At 37.3% G+C, this 24,566-nt stretch overlaps 4 protein-coding genes across 44 annotated transcripts; 3 read left to right on the forward strand and 1 right to left on the reverse strand.

Moving 5' to 3' along the window:
* Nucleotides 1-805: 805 nt before the first annotated feature.
* On the forward strand, nt 806-6,891 carry LOC112282621 (uncharacterized). Of its 2 annotated transcripts, XM_090250699.1 has the most exons (4): nt 806-851; nt 1,762-4,586; nt 5,058-5,854; nt 6,136-6,891. In XM_090250699.1, exons 3-4 carry the CDS (start codon nt 5,588-5,590, stop codon nt 6,346-6,348), a joined length of 480 nt encoding a protein of 159 aa, XP_090106825.1. In that variant the 5' UTR covers nt 806-851; nt 1,762-4,586; nt 5,058-5,587; the 3' UTR covers nt 6,349-6,891. The 2 variants fall into 2 exon arrangements, with proteins under 2 accessions (XP_090106825.1, XP_024376254.1); XM_024520486.3 differs by having other exon boundaries at nt 1,762-5,854.
* Nucleotides 6,892-7,986: 1,095 nt separating this feature from the next.
* On the reverse strand, nt 7,987-12,964 carry LOC112282619 (E3 ubiquitin-protein ligase SIS3). Of its 37 annotated transcripts, none has more exons than XM_090250696.1 (11): nt 12,815-12,929; nt 12,600-12,715; nt 12,101-12,165; nt 10,940-10,978; nt 10,508-10,574; nt 10,200-10,273; nt 9,729-9,867; nt 9,530-9,622; nt 9,124-9,192; nt 8,781-8,927; nt 7,987-8,659 (listed from the first exon to the last, which is right to left on the reverse strand). In XM_090250696.1, the coding sequence occupies exons 3-11, from the start codon at nt 12,118-12,120 to the stop codon at nt 8,204-8,206; spliced, it is 1,104 nt and encodes a 367-aa protein (XP_090106822.1). In that variant the 5' UTR covers nt 12,121-12,165; nt 12,600-12,715; nt 12,815-12,929; the 3' UTR covers nt 7,987-8,203. The 37 variants fall into 37 exon arrangements, with proteins under 37 accessions (XP_090106822.1, XP_090106820.1, XP_090106824.1 ...); XM_090250694.1 differs by lacking the exon at nt 10,200-10,273 and adding an exon at nt 10,033-10,121 and having other exon boundaries at nt 12,101-12,347; nt 12,815-12,916; XM_090250698.1 differs by having other exon boundaries at nt 10,508-10,579; nt 12,101-12,184; nt 12,815-12,903.
* Nucleotides 12,965-17,212: 4,248 nt separating this feature from the next.
* Nucleotides 17,213-21,343, forward strand: LOC149989311 (uncharacterized). Of its 4 annotated transcripts, XM_090250703.1 has the most exons (5): nt 17,213-17,694; nt 17,945-18,106; nt 19,600-20,353; nt 20,588-20,863; nt 21,014-21,343. In XM_090250703.1, exons 3-5 carry the CDS (start codon nt 19,853-19,855, stop codon nt 21,050-21,052), a joined length of 816 nt encoding a protein of 271 aa, XP_090106829.1. In that variant the 5' UTR covers nt 17,213-17,694; nt 17,945-18,106; nt 19,600-19,852; the 3' UTR covers nt 21,053-21,343. The 4 variants fall into 4 exon arrangements, with proteins under 4 accessions (XP_090106829.1, XP_090106828.1, XP_090106826.1 ...); XM_090250702.1 differs by having other exon boundaries at nt 17,868-18,106; nt 20,588-21,343; XM_090250700.1 differs by having other exon boundaries at nt 20,588-21,343.
* On the forward strand, nt 21,339-22,681 carry LOC112282134 (uncharacterized). Its single transcript, XM_090250704.1, has 3 exons — nt 21,339-21,368; nt 21,479-21,585; nt 21,795-22,681. The coding sequence occupies exon 3, from the start codon at nt 21,901-21,903 to the stop codon at nt 22,552-22,554; it is 654 nt and encodes a 217-aa protein (XP_090106830.1). The 5' UTR covers nt 21,339-21,368; nt 21,479-21,585; nt 21,795-21,900; the 3' UTR covers nt 22,555-22,681.
* Nucleotides 22,682-24,566: the final 1,885 nt, after the last annotated feature.

The raw sequence follows: 24,566 nt of genomic DNA on the forward strand, positions 1-24,566 counted from the left end.
CTTTGAATTCAATCGTAAGATTAATATATTTTCTTTTCTCAATTATACAACTTCTTACTATAGACATTCAATCTCATTGTTGATTTTTTCATATGCATATAAATAATACTTTTATAATTGATATTAGTAATATGTGAAATTTCCATCCTATGAGAGTTGATAAGCTTGTGAAGATCTACAATGGTTGCAAATCTATTTTTACTTTTGCCAAGTATAGCATCTATAATTTTTCCTTCCATCTTTATAGCAAATGACTTTAACAAATCTACAAGTCAAATTGATTGAATTTCAACCTATCTATCATCTATAAACTTATATAAAGTCAAATCTACATTTCTAAGAAGCTAATCCATAAGATATTATCATATTTACTTACTTCTACTTATTTTTCTAATCTAGATAAATATATATATATATATATATATAATACATAATGACACAAAATAATATATTATATATGCTACTAATCTATTATGTTAGTTTATGTGTTTAACTTGTACAATGTGGCATATATACAACACAGTTTTGTCTGATTAACAATATACTCATTCCAATCTAGAATAAGGGCATGAACGATGGATGATGATCGATATGATTGTCCAGCGCAGCAACCACGAGTTTAGATGCCTTATTCCACCATGGATGTCTTCATTCATCTTGACCACGGGTACCGAGCGTCGCACGGTGAGAGTGAAAACCCAAAGCCGCTGAAATTAGGTTGAATTGGCTTTAGGGTTTGGACAGGTCCCATCGACCTTTCTGTTCATGAATTCGGTCCGCTCCGTTCGACCCCGATTTGCAAGTTGGTTTTGGTGATCCGGTGACACGCTGTGCGGCAATCCATCTGCTCGGTACGACTCGCGCTTCCTCTTCTTTAGTTACTGTTCAGTGGAATTCAGCGCTTCGTTTGAGCATGATAATATAGTCATCTCGAAGTTTCGTTTCTGGTTTTTGGATTTTGTTGTATGAGTTCGATTTTGTCAGTGTTTTTCTTGTATAGGGCCACTCAGTTGTAGCACATGGCCCAGGAATACTGTCGAGAGCAACATCAGGAAACTGGTTTAGAGTACATCAAGTAGTGATGTATTGTCGTTTTCGATCTCTGTGGTGTGGGGTTTAAGATTCTGACAATGATAGGGTATATCTCTGTTTTAGGTCGATGTTTAATCGCCAATCTTAATTTGATTAGCATTTTTGGAAGACTTTGGAACGCTTCTGCGATCGTTTGGGATTATTTTGTGCAGTGGTGATTGTGTCGTGTCATGGATGTATGGTGAGGCTTTAGGATATCAGGTTTGGTTGTAGTTTTCTGATTGGTGGTCACTAGCACTTAGTTGAGAATTCTTAGTGTTAATCCTAGTTGCAGCTCTGCAACGTGATGGGGTTCATGGCTGAAGGAATGAGGGATGCAGAACTTGGTCGAGTTTGAGCTTCTTGACCTGAGCCCGAGATGAATTTGGATCTGCTTTATTATTGTGGTTCATTCCCGAGACGCAATGGGGCGAAATCTCGTTCACTGCAATAATGCGTTAGGAGAGAAAGGATGTCTATTCTTGGTCCATGCACACAACGTTCAAGTAGAAGTCTGTCAATTTAAAGATGTCTTATATGTATTTTTCCTTTGAATTCTTTTTAAATTGTAATGTTCACAGGGTGCGATAGCACATTCTGTCCTGTCGTCCGTACTCCTATGTAAAGTCCGTTTTAAGAAGCTGGGTTTGCTTGAAATTTAGCATTCTGATGCAGTTTTGTGTCGTGCAGAAGGAAGTTGTTCCAAAAGAAGTAGTCATGTTTCTCGGAGGTATACCACGAAGGCCAGACAAGGCTGAGGCCCACAAGACGCTCAAAAAGCATCTCACTTACCTTGGCCTGTGGATATGTGCTATCCGGGCAACACCCTATATCTTTGCGCTCATCTCAAAGCAAGATGAGTCGCTTGAGCTCGACTTTGATTAGAATTGATTCCTGAAAAAGGATGATACAGCTTTTAAGGGAGGTGTACCTTGTGAACATATGAGACCTGCTAATGCCACGTTGAGAAACAGTGGACAATGAGGCGGCAGAGGACATTGTATTCGTGCTTTTGTGCTTTTCTCACTGTTGTTACTGACATTACACTGCTAGATGCTTCTGGCTGATTGTAACTTAGCTCATTCATGCCCTATGGCCTCTTTCGATGAAGTCCTTTAGTTTGTACTTTTAGGACTGAACTTTTAATTCTGAGCAAGTTAACATTGTTCCTTTATCTTTATTAGGCTATAGTGCATGCAATGAGTCGCAGGTGACACCAGTTCTTTGACTTTACCTTGGATAGGTTGGAATTCTCCTCATCTGCAGCCAAATGCATTGAAAATCTTGGTTTTCTCCATGTTGAGCGATTATGTCAAGGAATTTCCTGCATGTTGTGTCTGCTGCTTCTTTGAAATGCAGCGAAGATGAGTTTGGTGAAACATGTGATATGTTCAGTATGCTGATTCTATCTCATAACAACGAAAGTTCTGTTGCGAATTCTCTATGATCTTTTGATGCTAAGACTTAACTTACTCTTTCATTGGTGTCGTTACCATATGGTTCTTTCGTGAACTAATCGTGTGACATTATAATCTTTGTATTCAGCACAGTTAGAGTGGAAAACGTCAGAGAACATTCGTGAATGGTTAACGGCGTTATGGTTTCATCTGTCTTCACCGTTGTAAAGAAAATGTTAGCATTAAAACTACGTGTACAACTCTCGTCAATAATAAATGTTCCTTCGATGATTGCCGATGATGCCCATTTTCAATGTCGTTCACGTGTGAACAATTTCGAGTCTTAGTCTAGCTGTTCACGAGTTAATAATATCTAGAAAGCTGAGAAGTGTTGGTTTCATGTGAGTGAGAAACAGCATATGGATAAATACCAATTAATTTGTAAAGGAATGAATCAAGTCTTTACCTTGCTTGACTTTTTCTTTTACTTTTCAATTGATAATTCTGTAACTAGAGTTCTTAAGTAATGTTGCCAGAACAAGAGATTGAGTGGGGTCTACTATGACTATTGTAATTAGCACATAATTTGTTTTAAATTACGTCCTAAGTATTTAAATATGTGGACTTGGATTCAATAATTATAAGTTCTTGTTTTGTTATATACTATAATAAATCACAGTAACTAGGTAGAAATTTAACATACATAAAGCTATTAGAGGGAGACAACCAGTTGTGGTGGGGGAGTATATTGTAAAATATTTAAATAATTACTTTTATTTTACTTTTAGGTACAAAGATAATAGTTCGAAATTTCATTTTTTGGCTTCGACATGAATATTCTGAATTCTTATGTTATCATTTCTAAACCACATCTTGTAAGGAAGGTTACTTTGATTCTAGTATAATTCTAGTAACTTCTGAAATCCATTTAACTATATTCTTCAAAGATATAGAACAATTGGATATATATATATATATACATACATATAAGGTTATATATTTTTCTTACACTTTTTTATAACTTAACATTGTTTGATTTCCATCAACATTTTTAGGTTATATGTTTATTTAAAGATATTAAAATTTACTGTATGTTAATTCAAATGTTTGTTTTATACACAAATCAATAATAAATTTTTAAAGAAAGGAATTGGTTTTGTATCATGTAAAAGAAAAGGACAAGGAATACACGCTTTCTGTTGCACACAGACACTTACAATTTAGCAACTTTTACATAGATAAAGATAAAAAAATATTATTTAAAACCTAAAAATATCTTCAAAATGTAAAATAAACTACTTAGTTGTAAATCGCAATACTTATTCATATCTAGTATGGAGAGATGTAAATATGGTATTCAAGATTACAATTCATATATATGCATACCAAAAGCAGCATGCATTCCTTTAAACATGAATGAAAGGATGGATAAATCTCCACCAAGTGAAAAAGCAGACATAGACAAAGCGAGAGAGAGAGAGAGGAATGTTCCCTGAAATCCAGGATACCAAGTTAGACTGACACCAAGTTATTAATTAGCAATGAAGAGAAAGAGAGAGTCTGTGCCCAGTTGTTGTCGTTGTTACCTCTGGCCATTACTCAAAAATAATTCTCGATGATTGAAGCTGCAACCATCATCAAAAGTAGGAGCAAAAAAAAAAAGAAAAAAAAAAAGAAGGAAATATTATCAGAGAGACAACAGATTGAGAGATTGAGAGAAAGAGAGAACAGATTGAGAGATTGAGAGAAAGAGACAACAGATTGAGAGGAATCTGAAATCATTCATGGTTAAATAAGTAGTCGAATCTGAGAGAGAGATAGAGTAACAAATATTGAACACGACAGGAAAACATCGGCGTGTGCACCACCACCACCACCCACAAAGAAGTTGGACCAGATTTTACTTGGCAGTGATGATGCGGAGATGCTCTCATGGGCAAGAAAAAACACACCAAAAGCATAAAAAAGAAGAAGAAAAAGAATAAAATAACGAAACATAAACAGCAAACAAATAGTGGTGGGTAGTTGGAGTCAATTCCCGTCTCCTGCTGCTTCGTCGCCACTCCATCACTGGGCAACGGCAACATCGAGATCGCGGTGGAGCGTAGCGGGATAATGGTAATTCCGTCTCCTCCTGGCATCGTTGTGTGGAAGGAAAGAAAGGCACCCACCCACGAGGCGGGACAGAGGGAGGGAGTGAGGAATTACGTTACCAAGCATCAATCCTCATCAACTGGACTGTGTTGCTATTCTTTTTCTGCCTGCTGTTATTACCGATGCTGCTGCTGTAGCATTAGGTTGTCATTTTCTGGACTCTTTTGAGTTGGTCAAGGTGGGTTTTATCAGGCCGGTAGTGTTGTCATCGAGCTTTGATAGTGATGACCACCACATTGCTTCGGATGGTGAGGTGTGGATTTCCTGTGACCAAGTGAGTTTGGTTTAGTAGATGGGTAGAAGCAGAGACCGAAACGTTAGTTTGGTTTGGTTGGTGTGGGTGGGACGAGGGAAGGAAACAGAAGAGGTGTCGATGAGGGGGGCGGGCTATTTTTACCGTGATGGAAAGTGTGTGATGCATGTGTTCTGGTTCAGGTTGGAGCAAGGGCAGTCGGCAAGCGTATTGTGAAGAAGTGTGGGTGGGTGGGTGGGTGGCTCCATCGTATCTCTGGAAATAGGTGTCGTTGACAGAGTCTTAAGTGTGAGAGTGCAGAGGACGGAAGAGTAAATTTTAGGCTCTGGGGTTGTGGAGATTTAAGGGTATTGGTATTTTGGTGAATTTTTCCTAGGCTTTGGAGTAGCAGTAGAGATTTCTAAGGTGCGAAAGAGGAGGAAGGCGTACTAGGTGTTGGTGGATCGGAGTCGTTGAGCTGGGCGTCCGAGTGTTTTCATTGGGATGTGTAGCAAGCAGCTCTGGATTCTCTGTCTCGCGTCTCTGCCCTTCTTGTTTCCCTCTGGCCTCATTTGCATCCCCTGCAGTTTGCGATATAACCTATGTGATCAAATGTTCTGACTGGCACTTAGTGTTTTCGCAATACCATCCGTGAGAGTCGCAGCAGCACGAGCGCCTCGAGATTAGTATTAATGTTCACGCTCCTCAGGACATCAAAACCCTAAATCACAGAATGGGAACGAAGTGGTGCTGCAGCGGGTTTCAGGAGCCTGAAACTAGAGTGTATGCGGATCCCGATCCCCCTGAGATGACTGATGTTCGTCGATTTGTCGAGGAGAGTAGCTTAAACGTCGAAGTTGGAGCAGAAATGGAACCTGTGGCAGACACATTTCGTGGAGTTGAGAACTTAGATGGTGTCTTCAATTGGGAAGGACCGGATGGGTCTTCAGATAAGAAGCTACCCCAGAACGAATGGAGGCATCATTTGAAGCTTATTGAGGTATCTATCTCCTTATCACTCACTTTCATACGTCCAAATTTTTAGCGAAAAAGCTCAGCCGCTGCAACAATACTTGTCTGTAGAGTAATTTTATGATTTTTTGGTTGTATCACTTACCGCCAAGCATAATATAGTGATGCTAGCTAGGTTATTTCCGCCAAATTGCGTTTGTCAGTGATTAGGTCCTTGTCTGAGCATTCACTTGTAGCCCAGGGTTCCGGTGACTGAAAAGTACGTATGAGCAGGTCGAAGTGCCTGATTCCTGCTGTTTCTATGTGCAGAATCATGGAAAGGACCACACAGTAAGAGCGAGACTTGTTCTTAAGGATGCAGAACCAGACTGGGTCAACAGCAGTGGCGAGCCACAACGGAAAAGATTATTTAGCTTCATTTGGAAAATACTGCCTCAGAAAACGATGAACAAAAACGCGGTAGAGCTTGTGGACTTTGCAAGAGATTTAGGTAATGAAGACTGCACTCGGGAAGCACCTTAACATCATGTAGCCTTTGAAATATTGCATCAATCCAAGTTTCACTTACAGTGAAGGTCTTCGAAAATCATGGCTTCTTGCTGACGTGCCCGCACACATCAAGAGTATTTCCATCCTAGAGACTTGTTCCACCAGAAGAGCCACGGGTTAATATGGCTGTTCAGACAACGAACTGCAGCTGTGTGCTGCACAGGTGCTTCTAACATCGCCCACAGACAAGTGCCCAATGCTGGAGTATATTATTGCTCCTAAGGGTATGAAGTATGAAGATGGAGGTTATTGTGCCTTGCGCTCTCGAAGGAGATAGCTGTGCCTTCTGGTCACACCTTGACTTCGAATGTGCTATATTAGCTCTCCCCTTCGAGCCGGGCGGTAGCATATAGGGCTTTGTGCATATTCATGTTTACATACGCCAGGTTGACAAATCATTGCCAATGAACCAATCGATTAGCGTCAGGGGTTTTCATTTGCCATATATATCCATCCTATCCTTTTATAAAGTTTTACGTTTCTCCAGATGATTTGTGGAGGATTATATCTACAACATATGAATCGTTTGGTGTACAGATGTTTGTGACTCTTTCTTTTCACACAGTTGCGACCTGTGAGATCATCAAGATATTTTCGAAGCACTTTAAAATTTTACTAGGACATGGGTTGTGAAAAGCTTTTCCAATTGCTGTGCAAGTATTTGGAATTGATTTCGGGAACTGTAGTACCGAACGGCAATACAAAGCTGGCAACGCGCTCCCGACCTCTGCCAAGTTACACGAGTGTACCACGAGTTCTGGTTGCCATGAAGATTCTGGGGGAGTGGTCGGAGTAACCTGGAGTAGACTGAATGGATAACGGCCTGCGCAATCGTTTAGGTGTTGGATAGGAATGACGGAATCTTGTCACCTCTTTCCTTGTCAAATGAAGGCTTGGCCATTCTCTAAACATACTTACAGTCCCAGTCTTCATGAACGGTGATGTGCTTGACTGAAATCCCATCTCTTGCGTTCGTGTTACTCGTTCCTTCTGTTCTTTTCAAACTATGAACTCATCCTATAGGGCTTATGCAAGGCGGGATGACTTATTGCGAGGAAAGATAATGAGAAAATAAAGAGAGGATTTTCAGTTTGCATATCCTGTGTTCCAGCGAAATCCAGCGTCATCGTTCCTCTTCGCAGAAGTGCCAGGTTATAATCTGCAGATGATTTGATCTGTTTCGTTGCTGGTGAGCATGGCGATGCCCAGGATTTGGATAGTGGTGGACATCCTCGCCCATGCTCCCCATCTCGAAGACGTCAATGTTCACTTCGAAGATACGGAAATCAAACATGTTGATTCGAAGGTGGACATGTTTCTGCAAGTGAAGTTGATTGGACTGGCTCATTCGCCAATCAAGTGGGTGATGTTTCTCAAACGCACCACTTGAGGCTGGAACTTTCTAACTATGATATGCAAGTAGTCCGACAGCAGCATGGATTGGCTGGATTGTCAGCTCCCATTCCTCACTCGCAGTGGATCATGGAGATGAGGATTTTAATTAGAGTTTTCTGTAGCCCCTATTTTTTTCCTGAGTTTGATGCTTTCCTTGCTCAAACTTTATGTGACGATGAGAAAAAAGAAGTAATGTAAAGTCAAATACCTCACACATCTGTTCAATTGGGAGGAGAGTTAGCTTCTTTCAGACCACTGAAGGATCAAATGCAGACAATTTGCCTTACAACTCTTAAAAAACACTTTTCTAAATTATGCCGGCCAACAATAGTTCATCTCCAAAATTTGGGCGGCATTGTTTTACTGCGTGCTATATTGACGACAAATGGAAGTTATGCCAGTGATAATGCTTTCACAACGTCCAAGATTCGTTTTAGCGAGGAGTTTGCCGAACAGAACTCGAAGCCAAGTCGGCAAGGGTCATAATGTGGGCACCTGTACCTCCAGTACTTCTGGGTGCCTGTGGTCTTGGATTATCAGTTTGGGATCTTGGTATCGAAACTACAACTGCCCCATGGTTTAGATCACTTGCATGATTGCTGGGAAAATGTCTCGAACGGGATGGAATAAGGCGAGGTAGTGCAGGTATGTTGGAACGGTCAAGCTCGAGCTCTGGAAACACTGAAGAACGACAGTGGGGACACTTCACATTCAGTCTCAACCAGGCGTCTATACAAGCTACATGAAAGGTGTGGGTGCAAGGAAGAGTCCGCACTTCGTTGCCTACGTCGAAGTCATCAAGGCAAATAGGGCATTGCGTCCAGTTTTCAGCGACTCTTGACAGAGAGAACTTGTGTAATCCTTGTATCGCTCTTTCCACCCTTTCCCTCTGCAAGTAGGAAAACAGCACAAGAGACTCGGATGATAGTGAGATGCGAAGCCACAAACGCCATTAAGAAAAGCCTCAAATCTATTCTAGAGTGATTCTAATGAGTTCCATTACATTTTACCTGAGTGGCTTGAAGTGTGTGGGCATTGTGACCTTGGCTAAACACGAAGCCTGGGGGGAAGACTGCCAAGTCATTGGTTCTCATCATCACTGCATTCGTTCTGTGTCTACTTGTCCATTCTGGGAAACGGATCATTTCTAAGAACATCTGAAAGTTTTTCCAAACAAAAGATTACGCGTCATTATTGACGCATTGGCTAGGTGTAAAACTTGGTACATAAGCAGGATCTCGATGATTTCAGAAAATTCTAGCGATAAAGAGTCTTACTATACATTTTCTAATCATCAGTCAAGAGAGTATTGGCATGTAAAGCTCAAGTAAAAGAAGCATGTTCAAGCACGACCTGAAATTCTGATATAGCACTCTGCCCATTTGGGGGTGAAGCTAAACGAGACTGCCGATGCAGAAGCCACTGCAAATATAATTCAGCCGTCAAGTTTAGGTTTATTATTAGTCAACATAAAGAGCGGTAATACATTTTCTCCAAGATTTCATGAGCAAAGTCATCATCTTATCTTGCAAATTTTGAAACCAAGTTAAACTACAATATATGAATGTTCTAAGGGAGAGTACTAAGGAAGAACTGGATCTGGCAGAGAAGAAACGAATTCCTCAGAAGAGATGTTCCAAGTATCGCATTATTGGAAGTGAGATTGTGCAGCGGTAAAACTTTGACAGAATTATATTGCTACAATAATGATATTCAGGATGATAAAACGGGTAAATCGAATTTCTTCAGAAGTGCTTACTTTTCCAGCTGTGATGCAGGCAAGGCAAACCAATCCGCAGTAGCTAAAAACCAACCAGATGAGAAAACCCCATTTCTGCCCTTCCTCTGGCAACTGCGAAAATCTCATACAATTTTTTAATTCTTCAATCTCTAGTTAGAGAGATTTTCAATACTTAATTTAGGGCTTTTTATACACACAAAGATGGTAAGAGCTTTACACATCCTTGAGTATCAGAGAACCAGAGACTTCCGAGAATCGTCCACATCCATAGGAACGGGTAAAATACAAATGATAACACTGAGAGCACAAACAAACGACCCTTGAACCGTAACATTCGTTCCATTTGAGTAGCCTCTCTGCAAAAGCGCAAGGAACAGAAGCAGAATGTGAGTGATGGTTTCGTATTCTGATCATTCTTCTGTAAGAAAATTTTGAACTGTTGATCCTCTCATAGATCACTAAAAACTACTGAAGGTAGTGTAACGCAAGCGTCTGTGATTGGCGGGGAATTTACAACTGACTTGAGAGACGAAATCCGAAAGTCCACCATAAACTCAGCAGCGGGAATGTTGTAACAAGATGCAAAATTTTGAACGGAAAAAGTAATTAACTGCACATTGACAGATCCTTTAATATGGGAAGCGTCTCTAGAACCAAATTGAACGAAAAACATAAATTAAATACTTACGGTCCCATTCCTGATGCTAATCCGCTGTCTATGAACATGAGAATCCGGAACAAGAACACTGTTGCATAGTCGACCTGCACAGTTCATGTTGAGATCTATCTAGATGCATGCTATATATACTAGGGTAAGCAAGCCTTGGAACATACAGATCATGTTCTGTGAAAACTATCTTTTGCAAATGCATCTCATCTCTCAAATACCAGAATAAAGACAATTGCATGGACAAGATCTCAAGATGAAGAAACAGAAAATATTAGTTTTTTTAAGAAGGCACTTCATAGAAAGAAGCAATTATGATGAAAGCATACCACTATCCATATGTGCAGAGGGCGCCTACACAACAGATATCGCTGCCAATTCACGAGTACAACAATCCTGCTCTACTCAAGTTAAAGACTACACATATTGATGTATGAACAGTTGTGAGCTGCCAAATGTTTCCAAGTCATGAAACACCCAATTTCTCCGATGTCATTTTGATCGAATCAGAGGTCTATTCTAATGGGACAAATAAAAAAAGAAGTTTTAAAATTCCAAGAAGAAATTAACAATACGCCACCAGAAAAAAGATGTTCACATACACGAGTGACTCTTAGAATACTTAAATCTTGCATAACTCTAAGCTAGTATGAGTTCAATAAAATTTCAGTGAAGAAACAGACATCGCAATTGCAATTTTGATGTTAGGTCATTTAGCAACTCAGATAACGAGAAAAAAATTGAAATTATGAAGAGGATACACGCTAGTGGCCAGCATAGAAAGGAAGAACCCATCGAACCTGCAATACGAAACCACCAGTATCATCAATCTGGTAAATTTTGTATCTTCATAATGAGAAAAGGCGGGAATAACCAAAGTTCCTTCCTGTCAAGAAGATTGACGATCTGCGTATTCTTTTTCATGGGTATATGTTTACTTATATTCCTCTCATCTTCCAAACACTTTTTTTTCACCGTGATCATGCAATAGCTACTTTCTTGCCGACAGCTCATAGTCAGCTCAATATAAAAAAAAAATCAGCTAAAAGAAGACTACCCTTCATGACTTATTCAATCATCAGATTCTTATGCAGGTTCAGTGCTGCACACCAAGGTGGAGGCCACGTGCTTGACATTTTATATTTGAGTGGCTGCAATTCGTTATGTCATTGAGGAGTTCCTTTGACACTCATTGTCTCAGAGCAAAAAGGGTTTTGCCTAAGAATCTCGTTTGACCAACCTGCTCATAAAGATACATAAACTAGGCGGTTTCTCTAATTCTTGTCAATTTAGACCTATAATCACCACTCTTTTCAAAGGTTAATAATCTTGGTCAAGTAGAGGTTTGCGAAAGGCTTCTGTCTAACAGTCTGCCACTGCTTGGACTTCATAACATACAGTTGGTTAAATCATCTGCCTGGGTTTGAAGCTAACAAAGCAGCATGTGAGTTAGTCCTCTCAATTACAATCTGATTCAGGGTATAACCATGACACCCTTGCAAGGGGTGAACTCAATGGTAATCCAACTCTGCCAATCAGGAGACTTGAAAATTGAACGTTTACTTACAGTGTCAATTTGCGTCATTTTTATGTTAAAGAAGTACTGTTTGTGGTCGAAGTGGAAGTCTCATCTAAGATCATTAAAATGCATGATGCAAGAGACTAGAGTAACTGGGCAGTATGTAAGCATATCAAGACTTGAACATATTATAAAGCGTGAAATTAAGGCTGCATTATTACTGCCACAGATGCATGCAGACTCATGAGCTTATTTGTTCGAGTCACTTGTGTAATTTTTCTACTTAAAATTGTAACGATAAGCACACGATCTGAAAGTATCTCACAAGGAACTTTAATTGAGACACTGAATATACCATACGATCTGATGCTGCAACCAATTGCACAGGGTCTGTCGTGTTAACCTGGTTGAGGAGTTGCACATCCTTCATCCTTCGCTCTTGTACGCATTCAATTTGACATTGACCCACTGCATAATTCAAAACACTCTGGGAAAAGCTCTTGAGTGAACCAGGAATTCATTTGCCTCAAAATCCAATTACATTAACCAAGATGGAGACTGCAGGAGCCAGAGGCACCGTTTGCCACATTGGACACAAAATCAGACCAGAAATAGGATGGATACAGATTAATCGTAGGTCAAAACAGACCCTGGAAACAAACACACACATTTTAAGACAGTCACGTTCAGCTGAAAACTATTCAAGGGAAACCTAATTTCACCATGAGACATCAAGAACACGGAACTAATCGTAATCCTCATTCATCAAAGATATTACCATGGATTCAAGAAAAGTGTACAAATCACACAGTCCTCCGGGGAAGCCAAATATTCAACCGAAGAGCCACATTATGAATTATCTGGCGAGGGGGCAAGAACTAGAGATGCAACCAGAGTTGTACCGAAACGCAATCAACCAGTTGCTCCTCGATCCATAGTTTCGCTCTACTCGTAGAACTTTCCTGTGTCGTATCATCCTCCGCCCTGGATTTCACACTGTGTCTTCCATCTTTCCGTTCTACAAGTTCAAATTTTTCATGCGGTTAGGGAATTGGGTTGAAACCAGGGGTGCATCAAGAGAAAGTCAAAAGACACAGAAAGGGAGAAAGTAACTCACCTCTCTCAACCATCGCGTCGTTTCAGCGTCGTTTCAAAGATGTGTTCACCGACACAACACAACACAACAGCAACCTGCGATCAAACAAGCAGTTTTGAGTCAGAAATCTTCGCCAAGTTTAAGGTCTTCGCTCGGTCTTCACGAGGTCTTTACGAAGTCTTAACTACGTATTCACTAATTCTAAAGCCGTCACTAAAGCCTTCACTAACTCTCCACCACTGCCTTAAGAAACATTCAACAATTTCACATCTAAAACAGAAATCATCGAATTTTAACATTTTTCATGCATCATTTAAAAATAATTACGTATATATATATATATATATATATTTTTGCAAATTATTTTCATACAAATATATCTATGTATTAGGATAATATTTCTCTTCTCTATTATAAATAAACAGTAAAATCTATTTAATTTAACAAAATTTTAGTTTGGAGTTTTTACAATCTTGTAAGTTATTATTTAAGTAATTTTTTAATTATAATTTTAATAAAAAAGATAGAAATGTTAAGTAATTATTGGATTCTTAATTATAATCCTAAAAGATATGAATTCTTATTATAGAGATGGTTGCGTTACTTAGCTATGTATTAAGTAATCTTTTGTTTTTTTAGATAAGTCATGGAATGCATGATGATTATTTTTTTAAATCTGAAATATTTTTATTCTTTATCAAAAACATTTAGTACTTATTGTAGCTATTTTTTTTTATAACTTTTATTTATAAATACCATATGAATAAAAAAAAATCTTAAAAATATGTTCTGTAAATATATAGATTTTATGTTAAGAAAATATTTTCGTGTAAAAGGTAATAAAAAAAATATTCCAATTCAAAATTATAAACAATTTTATTTTAGTAAATAACCCCCTCAAGTGTATTTTCAAAGTTGAGGTATTAAAAGCATCAAGGACAATAATTGTGCAAAACCATGCACACTGCAAATAATGGAGATGATGCTCTTCAAGAAAAAAATCAACTTATATCAATAAAATGCTAGTCAAAACTATTGTAGCAATTGAGTATGACACAATTGTGATTTTTTTTTTCTTCATTTTTACAAACATGAAGAAATAGTAAGATGAAGGTTAATATATTAGAGAATAAAGAAGTATTATTAACAATAGTTTATGAAGAAGGAGCATTAACTTCATGGAGGTTTGACAAGTGCATTATTTAATCCCACTTAATGGCTATGGAAAAATATGGAATATAGTTTCTACAAAGACTACAAAGGCATTATAATATATAATAAGAATAATTTTGACTTTAAGCTTAAAGAGTCTAATAAAAAGAAAACTCAACTCTAAGAGATTTATATAAAAATAAATAAAGAAATAATTTTAGAAAAATAGATATGTACTTTACAATATTAAATAGATTCATTATAAGGAAGGAATACTAGACATATTCAACTTTATATGCAAAAGTGAAAAAATCAAAGATTAATTTTAAAAGTGCAAAGATAAGATGAAGATGTATATAGAGGCCTTAAAGAATTCTAATGACACTTAAATACACTTAGATCAATATCTCACCAAATAAAATAAGGATGTAGTCACTAAAAGAAAGCATTTCTTTAAAATATAGAATTATTTTAAATAAGTTGGAGAATTATTCTACAAAGAATAATCTAGAAATTAAATCAAAGAATTTTTTTAACTTATAGAAGAAATTTAGTTAGATGACCACAATAAAGTCTAAAGTTTAGAAAAAGACTAGAAATAAAAAGATGTCAATTTGGACAAGGAAAAAAATATAAGTTAATAAACATATTTTTGTGGTAGAATATAAAATATGAGACTTAGTAATAGGAACAAAATTGCATTAAAATACATGTGTATTATATCTATAAAGTGAATAGAAAATTAATAGAATATTTTAAACTTTGCACTAAATTCAAAGCTCTCAAGGTCAATTCCTCCTACTAGATGAGAAGAATAGATCAAGACTTATCTAATCTACAAAAATAAGATCTTACCTAATACATTATTGCATCTAATACATATTTGATTATTGCTAAACAAATCTTCATGAAATGATTTAAGAACATTAAAATACTATATATTTTTTCAGCACCAATTTAAAAGTCAAATAATGAATTACATCAAAAGATGCAATGGTAGTAAAATAATAAAGGTGAGTAAACCAAGAAAGCCAAGTAAGAAAATAATATTTTCTATCATGAAAGTTTTCAGGATAAAACTTTTTTTAGAAAGGAGATAACATTAAAATGAAGATTTACTCAATAAACTTAATAAGTAACTAATTTGATTGAATTAAGCAAGTCAATTAAGTTGATTCAATTGGATTAGGTAACTATAATTAATTTAATTGGTCCAATTACTCAAATTGAGATTTATATTTGAATGAAGGTATCAATAACATGGTACATTTTAAGATATTAGTGTTTAGATACAAAAAAATATAAAGAAATTTTCAAAAAAATAATTAAAAAAGAATTAAAGGAGATGGAAGGAAAAAAAATGAAAACAAAATAGCTGTAAAAGAATTGTGACCTAATAATTATAGAAATAAATTTTTTAGACATAGTTGATAGGATTGTAAAAGAATTTTGATAAAAATAGAAATATAGCTATATAAGAAATATTATGATTGTAGAAGAATATCAGCAATTTAAAAGATTATTAAGAAATAACAAAATTTGTTGTTGTTGTTGTTAAAATTTTTTATAGAGACTCTAGGAAAGTCGTATTAGATTGCAATACAAGATTCTTTACTTTCAATTCATAATGATATAAATTTAGCAAGAATCAAATAAAATATTTATTTTTTAATAAAAATTAAATAAAAGTGTATATACATAATTTAATAGAAGAGAACCTTTTATACTAGATTATTATATATTCTTATGTATTTTGTACTAAGTTGAAGTTTGATTTTAATAAATCTAAAAGTTGTATGGATTGATATATTTATTAGTTTAAAAATGAATCAACTATTATAATTTTTAAAAAGCAAGGATGAAAATGACAAGGAAAGGAGAAAATTTAGTTTGAATAGAACAGTACTAAATTATATATGAAACAAGATTAGACTATCTCACAAACCCAAGATCCTTCTAATCCACAACAACATAAGGCCTTATTACAAAATATGACAAAACATACCAAAACAAATTGAACAGAACTAAACAAAATAAGACATGAAAGACAAAACTAAGCAAACAAAAACAAAACAAAATAGATCTGAATAGAAAGATGCTGAACCAAACTTTACTAAGAGAAAGAGTCCAAAGCCATAACTAACCAGATGCTCCAAAAGGCCTTGGCCATTCCTATTTATACCTTGTCTTATCACCTTAGATTTTCTAGAATGTTTGTAGGTAGTAGGTCCCATCTAGATAACTGCCTTAAATTCTTTTTCTAGAAGATTCTATGGTGGATCCCATTTAAGTAACTGCCCTAAATCTTCTCTAAAATGTTCTATAATGGATCCTACTTAATTCATTAACCTAACCTCAATTCGAGAAACTTCCATGGTTCTAGTTATCTATATAATTATCTTATCTATATCCTATTACAATATAAGTCAAAGATAGGGATTAGTCTATTATAGTTGTAATGTTTGTGGATATTCATTGCTTAATTTACTAAATTTGCTATTATGTTAGATTCTTATAAATATATTACACACTTAAGAAAGTCAACAAAGCTAGTGTAATTTTTTTATTCTAATCTAAAGCTTAATTTATCTAATAAATTATTAATGATATCTATAAATTTTTTGCCAATTTTTTTACCTTATTACTAGATTTTTCTAAATTAATTTGCTTGATTACCACACACACATATATATATATATATATATATATATTGTTTCTTTTCTTCTTATTGCAATAAATAAAATAAAATTCTCAAATAGATCAAATTAATGCAATAAATTATATATAAATTATATAAACAAAATAAAAATCATATACTATTAATTTTTTTTTATACATTTGATATAATACAATTTTTTTGTAGCTATTGATTTGTCAAAAATATTTCTAATAATAGATGTTTAACTAAATAACATGAAGATTATAGCTATAAATACATTGATCGTATTATAACATGAAGTATTAAGAATAACATTAGGGATGCATCAAAATACATGTATTAAGAATAACATTAGGGATGCATCAAAATACATGTATCAATGTGGATAGAGGATAGACTATTGTACTAAATGTTTTTGTCCTCCTTGAAGCTAAGTAGGGTAGCAAAGTTCTTTCCTATTTTAAATTAAACACTTGGTTGGTAGTATTGTTGGATGTTCCATTGAGTTCAAGATGAAGAAATAAGCTCCATTATGCCTCTTATTTTGTTACTCTACGAGGGGATCTGCTCGTCCACGAACAAAACCCCCCCAAATCGTGTCAACATTACTTACGAGTTGTGTCTCTCCACCGAGCTGTACCCAAAAGCGGAGAGTGCAGCATTCGGCACTGATCAGGGAACTGTAGCAATTCTGACCGCTACCTTGACCTCGAAACTGGATGCGAAGAAAATGAAGCGCTACCAGTTTTTGTTTTGTTTTGTTTATTGATCCTGCTTGAATCAGATCCCTTTGTAGCATTGCATGTCCAACAAGGTCGAGTCGTGGATTAGTGGGTTGTGGTTCGGGGATCGCGGCGAAAAGGTGAGCGAAGTCCACTGCTTCCGATGTGCTCTTGACGTTTACGAGACCCGTCATTGGTCCTTGGGAAAGTGGGATGGTGCTCACAGACACACCCACACACATTCCGATGCACACAAAACGGAAGTTTGAATTGTGTACTGGGGGTCTTATCTTTGGTGATGGAGGACATCGTGTTGTGTGGCATCGAAGCGTGAGCCCGAACCAGTCCAACAATTGGGTCTTTGCGAGGTTGACAACACATCTGTCTCAACCTCTCGACGTCTATTATTATCATTAGAATTGTTTGTCATTTTTTCATTTCATATTATTTACACATTGCATAGTAGATGATACTGTGACAAAAGCTCCTAAGTTAGACTTTTATTTGATGTGGTGGGTGTGTTTTTATTTTCTTTTTGTAGTTTAGTTTGGTATACGAGAATCGGCCCTGCCGGTGAACTGAATGCGCATTGACCCGTGGAGCTCTTGCCACCGACAGGCTCCTGTCGAACAGCCGCCACCGAATTCCTCACTCTCTTCGAAGCTCGACGGTGCCTCAATCGCGAAGCTGTATTTTTCCTCCTCGACATCTTGTTCAATTCAGATTCGGCTCTCTGTGATCCCACACTCTTCGGGCCACTTCTCCTGTCGCAGGCTTTTGGTATGGTTCTTGCCAACTTTGCACTGTTGGGTGGCGTCTCAGTATCGGCGGTGATTGCAGAATTGGGGATTCAGCCCCGAGGAAGAAGATTCTCTGGTTGCAGTTGTTGTATTTCGGAACGTTGAGAAAGCAGACATGACTGTCGTAAAAGGGTGGTACTGTCCATTGGTCTGAAGCTGCTCCATGGCAGAGTGGATGAGCTTGTGTGAAAATGTTGTCTAAAAAAAGACTGTAAGAATCTGGATGCTGAATACCGAAGTGGGTGTAAGCCATGTCGACCGCCATCAAGTCACTTCTGCGGGTCGGTAGTGTTGTTTAGAAGATGGAGAAGCTTGCTGCATTGATAGGAGTCGTTTACTTTTTAGCGTCGACTGAGTCATGACGACCGAAATGTGCTCTTCTTTTCCTGCTTCGAAGTTTGGTTTGCGTTACTCTGCAGTCACTTAGGTATCCCCGAGAGTTATTGCGTGCACTTCCTGATCCTAATAAACGTTCTCTTGTTGTGCCTTGTCGAAACCTTCAACTCATGCTTCATTGCCTCAAGTTTATCTAGAATTTGAGTTGCTTGTTTGCTACTGAAGTGCCTTAAGAATGTTGTGTTGGTCCTTCCGCTAGACATTAGCTTCTGTGCGTGTGACTTAATCGTGCAAAATGAAATGCTCAAGTCTCTTCTCCTCTCCTCACTTCCATCGCAATTGATCCAGCTGGTTGGGTCTTCCTCTTTATATTTTGGAAGTTTTAGCCTGCAATCAAGAACCGCGTGCAAATTTTGACGATTAGATGTGCCTCACTTTCACACATGGATGTCAACTCACACGTAGCCTGCCGTAGCTGGGTGTAGATACGTCTATAGCTTGACAACATCCGTAATTACAAACTCTAACAGTTGGTCTGGATGTAGATACGTCTATAGCTTGACAACATCCGTAATTACAAACTCTAACAGTTGGTCTGGATGCACAAGATAATTCGATGCGCACTTTGACAACAAGGGCGATTTCTTCTGGGACAGCGTGTGCAAAGTCCAGATTGATTCGAGTAAAAAATCTTTCCTCCGTAGACTTCCTCATAGAGGTTCTCGAGAATCATGGTTTAATCGCCATTTAAGAGATTATAACCTGAAAGTTATAGTCAATCAGGATCCATGTCATTTTCCAGACCTGACGGAGTGTGATAGCCAGATGAGACCCACTGCTGTACATGACGATGTTGACCATGGGTGTTCAGGATGGTTAGAGTGGAATTTTCATGAAGTCTCACATTCTAGAATGAGTTGCTAAGATCATTGCGGCTGGCCACTAGCTTGTCGTGTCATATATATACATACATATATATATATATATATATATATATATTTATTCTGTCTTACTCTAAATACCTTTGACTGTGAGAGCCTGCTTAAAATTCTGCATCATCAGAATAGACTAGTATTGTTTCTTTGACCTCATTGTGGGATTGATCTGGAGGATTTGGAATGGTGACCACTTTTACAGAAGACGCCGTACGAGATTGTGCGTGGAAATAATTTCTCGTGTCTCGGGGGATATTAATCGACCAGCAGCATTTAATTTTCTGGCTCCCAATCGATCTACGAAGTATCTAGTTAAGCACGGTGGAATAAGTTGAAGAGTTGCACGGACGACCCTGAAAACATGCTTCAGTTACAGTTTACAATTTGTTCGAGTTGCCAGCGGAGCTTCATTACGAAGGTGGTCACGGCAGTAAAGTCAAATTCGTAGGGGGTTTATGATATCCTCGATACCGATGCGTATTCGTGGTCAGGAGTCGGCAGATAGGCTTGACCACATCAGTTCTGGTATGTCCTCATGGGTTCCTGTGGACGAGCTCTCCGACGCTGTGAATATTGGCGAGGATGATCCCCACAAAGTCTTCTCCACGGACGAGGAAGAATGCAACTTCAGCCTGGACGCTGCGCATCTCGAAACAGAAATTCAGGCGTTCCTCTACACCCAGCAGGCCTCGCTAATTACCTCGCCAATTTTCCCCAAAGACAGCAACGGCTCAAAGGTATCAGGCGTTGTGTGTACAGAGGATAGGCCTGGTCTCAAAGGGACGAATGCAGGCTGGGTTAAGCAAACAGCAGTCTTGAAGGCAAAATGCGAAGTATTGAGAATGCAGAAAGAGGTTGCTAAACAGCAATGGGTAGAAAGATGCACAGACATGGGTAGAAAGAGCGCCCAAATGGCGCGTTCCCTTCGAGTTGCTGTAGAGTCTATTCTCGACAATGTAAGCAGACTTCAGACATAATTTTTGCATGTATTCAATGCCATGTACACCCAATTCTCTTCGGCGTCTTCGATGAATATCCATGAGTATGTGTTGCATCGGAGTGGTGGTAAGTAGGAACGCTTTCCTTCTCTTCCCCAGTGCGTGTACTATGAAAGGTTATGCCTTCATCCTGCGAAGCTTATCTGTTCCACAAACACCTGATTTCTCATTTGTCTTCTTAATACGACGCAGGAAAGAAGACCACGAGCAATTTCAGCTCCTAGCACCCCTCGTAGACGAGTTTCGAATGAAGGACATAATCATTGTCTGGATGAGAGACTACGAATATTGAAATCTAGCTCGGCAATGCGCAGCAAAGCGATGAACGATGGTGCACACAAATATCTTGATAACTCAGCGTTAGTTTTCCAGAAAATTACTGATATGTTCCCGAAAAGTTGCCATAACAAGTGCTCGAATTTGAGCACCACAGAAGAAAATTGCTCTGAGAAACAGAAAAGTGATCACGTAAGTTTACAAATCAGATCTGTAGGTTTTCTCTTGCATTCGGTCCTTCGTCCAACTGTTTGTTAAAATTCAACTATTCTGCCAATCTTTCCTTGATGCTAGAGTTGACTCAAATCAATTATCTAAAATCCCACTTCGATCTTACTTCAGCTATCTGTCGAAAACAAGATAGGCGCAGATACGGCTTGATATTTTCGACTGTCAGCAAACGCGAGTGACGCAGTTTACCGATTGCCCAAAGAGGCGGTCAGTCGACAGAGAAATGGGGTCGAAGTCTTAAGAAAATGGTAGTAACAGAGACAGATTGTATTTTTTATTTTCTTCAGGATTTAGTATCGTCGTAATGGAGAGCACGCGTGACAGATGCCGCAGTAGATAGACTCATATCAATTGTTCCTACCACTTCAACAGGAGAACAGCCACAATTTCGAAGAGGAGCTCGCTAAACAAAAAAAAAAAAAAAAAAAAAAAAACCACAAAGACAGTCCGTGAGATTCTTACTCAGGTTTGTAGCAATCACTTTCTTGCAACCCGACCGAATGAAGTTGTTGCATCTTAGTCTGTAAAAGTTGAGCAATTTTATGAATCACAAAACGCGCCGCGGCGATTTTGCAGATAAATGCTGAAGCAGAGCAATGGAAGCAGGTACAGGAAGTTTTGAAAAATGTGATCATGGAAATGACTACAGTGCAGCAAGCATGCGCAAGGTTAGGCAACGCGAGGTAACTGTCAAGAAGACAGAAACATACACTTTTTTTCAAATGAATATTTTAATGACTTTCAATGCCTTAAAACGTTGGTCATGAAACAGTCCTTTTCAATTCTGTGGTTCGGACAAGAACATCTTTGAACAGGTAGATGTAACTCATTTAGAGCGTTTATGTAGGATGCATTTCTGTAAGTTGAATCCCTGCTGCTTGTAAATGGACAGGGGGGAGAATGGCGTGTGAAAGCTCAAGCCGCAGAGCAGAAGAATACGAAGCTGGAAGCGCAGTTAACAGAGCTTCGAGACACAATAGAAGGGATCAAGCAACGACATGCTCTTGAACGAAGCAGGTGGCTGGATGTCGGTAGTGGACTTGGCCCCCGAACAACCTCGGATACACGGTAATACTGCAGCCCCTGACGAATCCAAACGCTGTGCTAAACAATCCACATCAACGAGGCAGAGTTCGCCATGGAATCACATTTCAGAACCATCCAGATCCAATGGAAATGCAACCCTTCCTTCTCGACACTCAAGTCAGCAAACGTCGAGAGAAACTTGCAAACCGGATAATTCGAGGCAGAGTCCTGAGAGCTCCAGAGTGCATCAGGCACGAGCAAGTGAAGGTCCAAAACTCAGTGCAGGCCGAAAAGCAGTAGCACAAAGCAACAGAAGTGACAGGGGAAGGTCGATTTCAGTGGACAAAGCCATCTCAAAAGATCCAGGAAGAAAGGGCAGTCCAACTCACAGTGAGAATGCTTTCACCCACAACAAGGAAAACCTATGTGTGAGTGCGAATGATGCCGCGGCAGTGAAGAAGGTGTTTGCAACAAGAGGGGCGAGCAACACCAGAAAACTTGCAAAGTCTCCAACTCCTCGTTGTAGCAGTCCATCATCTCCAAGGTCCCGTTCCGGAGTCTTTCACCATGTGCCTCTGAGGGACTTGAACATGAGCATTTCAGTGACAAGCTCAGACTTTGCATGAAAGCTTGTAATGTTGCAACAATGGTCACTGAGTCTGTGACTGTCCGAAGTTACTGATTCTCATGCAGAAGACTTTTCCACATTACCCATTTCGATAATGTAAGTTCACAAGAGAAGCGATTTGTAAATGTGTGAGATTTGTTTCGGCTGTAGATTGCGACTGTTTGCAGAAAACTGTGGATTTAGTGGGTATTGCAACTTGTACAGTACTTGAATAGCAGCTGGTTTGATTCATGTGTCGCCTGTTTCACAAACCTAAAAATGCTTCATTTGCTTCACTCTGTTTCATTTACAGTAAACAACGTTCTCTTCAAAGTTGTATGAACTTGCTGTTGGGGATGAAGGGCTCAGTTTCTCAGATCCAAAGTGACTATTTATATATTTGACCTACATATATTTTTGAGATACTAAAAGTGACTACTGTTTAAATATAATTATACTGATTGAAGCAATATTTTTTGCAAAACATTGGTGTGCTTTACTTTAGTTATAATTGCCAATAGTCAAAAGAAAATATAATAGAGATGACTTGACATTTGGGACAAGGATTTTAAATTTAATTTGAATTTTTTAAAATTTATAATCTTCTCACCCCTTGTAAAAGAAGAAACCAGTGATTTTATTATTAAATTCAATTGTTAGGTTTTTAAGAGTTTAAATCAATCACAATAAAAAAAATTAAAAAAAGAAGGTAGCAAATGATTATATATATATATATATATATATATATGTATAGGAGAATGTTAAATAGACCCAAGTTTTTACTAAAATTATCCACCCATCCTAACCATTATGAAAAAAAATAATGACCTTTAAATTCATTTCTTCACTATTGCATTTGCAACCAATAAAAATCAACCACATTCATCATGATTACCATATTCTTCATCAAGAGTGAATCTATTTAGTAAAAGAAGGATCCATTTAACATTTTTCTATATATATATATATATATATATCTATTTATATAATTATTTAATATATTATGATATTTATCTTTTGGTTATTTTTTTAGCACTCATACCTCAATAATGCCTCATACCTTTACATACATACATATAAATATCAACAAAAATGTACTCTATTTTGTTGATAATGTTAAATGTAGTGAGCACTCTCTATGCTATTTACTATGGTCTATAATAAATATTGTAGCTATAATATTTCGAATGTAGTGGAGAAAAATTGTTTATCTTCTCCCCTTCTCTTTGTATAAGAGAGATAATCCTATCAATAAACTTCTTCTTGTATGTATATGTGTGTGTGTTTTTACATGTGTGCGTATATTACTTCTAGCTATTCTTGTCTCTTTCACTAAAACATTTTCAACACGTTATCAGCATGATTATTCTTATGCCTTAGTTTTGCTTCTTAAAAACTTGTGTGCACTTTATCTTTTATTTTCTCATCAATTTTTTTTTTCTCTTTTTGTTGCTACTTTTGTTGCTATCTTATATTGTTGCTATTGTTGTGATATTATTCTTGTTGTCTTATGTTACTACTATTGTGCTACTATTGTTGTTGTGTTGAGTTGCTATAGCTATTGTTGCTATCTTGTGTTGTTGCTTTGCTATTGTATTACCACACATCTGCAAAATTACTACATCCTATATTGAACTACTGCACCTTGCTGCCATCTACCACATCCTATTGTATTCCACTACAAACCTTTATTTTTGTAGAAAAAAAAAAAAAAAAAAAAAAAACCATAAAATTTTTAACATTTTTGATTTTAAGTTTCAACTTTATCATTTTATTTGTTTTATATTTTAAGATTTATTTTACTCAACCTTTTTTTACTTCATCTTTTATTTTTATTTACAAATTTATTTATAATGAGTGCTTCAACATTCTCGACTATTTCTACTATGTTTTGAACTATCACCTCTCCATTCCAATATTTTCAAGCTCTTCTATTTTGACCATTAGCTGCTGATAGAAATGATTATCTATTATGGGCAAAAATAGAAAAAATAAATTTATTTACAAAAAATTCTTGGATATAATTTTGTT

Source organism: Physcomitrium patens, chromosome 5 (assembly GCF_059467195.1).
Source record: "Physcomitrium patens ecotype Gransden chromosome 5, ASM5946719v1, whole genome shotgun sequence".
Taxonomy (NCBI): domain Eukaryota; kingdom Viridiplantae; phylum Streptophyta; class Bryopsida; order Funariales; family Funariaceae; genus Physcomitrium; species Physcomitrium patens.

Excerpts from the sequence above, each read along its gene's own strand:
- LOC112282621 (XM_024520486.3), top strand. The coding sequence starts at position 5,588 with ATGGGAACGAAGTGGTGCTGCAGCGGGTTTCAGGAGCCTGAAACTAGA. Across the intron at positions 5,855-6,135 it reads ATCATTTGAAGCTTATTGAG|AATCATGGAAAGGACCACAC; the intron begins GTATCTATCTCC and ends TTCTATGTGCAG.
- LOC112282134 (XM_090250704.1), top strand. The coding sequence starts at position 21,901 with ATGCTCTTGAACGAAGCAGGTGGCTGGATGTCGGTAGTGGACTTGGCC.
- LOC149989311 (XM_090250702.1), top strand. The coding sequence starts at position 19,853 with ATGATATCCTCGATACCGATGCGTATTCGTGGTCAGGAGTCGGCAGAT. Across the intron at positions 20,354-20,587 it reads TAGAGTCTATTCTCGACAAT|GAAAGAAGACCACGAGCAAT; the intron begins GTAAGCAGACTT and ends AATACGACGCAG.
- LOC112282619 (XM_024520456.3), bottom strand. The coding sequence starts at position 11,314 with ATGTCAAGCACGTGGCCTCCACCTTG. Across the intron at positions 10,979-11,288 it reads AGCACGTGGCCTCCACCTTG|GTTCGATGGGTTCTTCCTTT; the intron begins GTGTGCAGCACT and ends TTCGTATTGCAG. Across the intron at positions 10,575-10,939 it reads TCTATGCTGGCCACTAGCGT|GATTGTTGTACTCGTGAATT; the intron begins GTATCCTCTTCA and ends TGAGTAGAGCAG.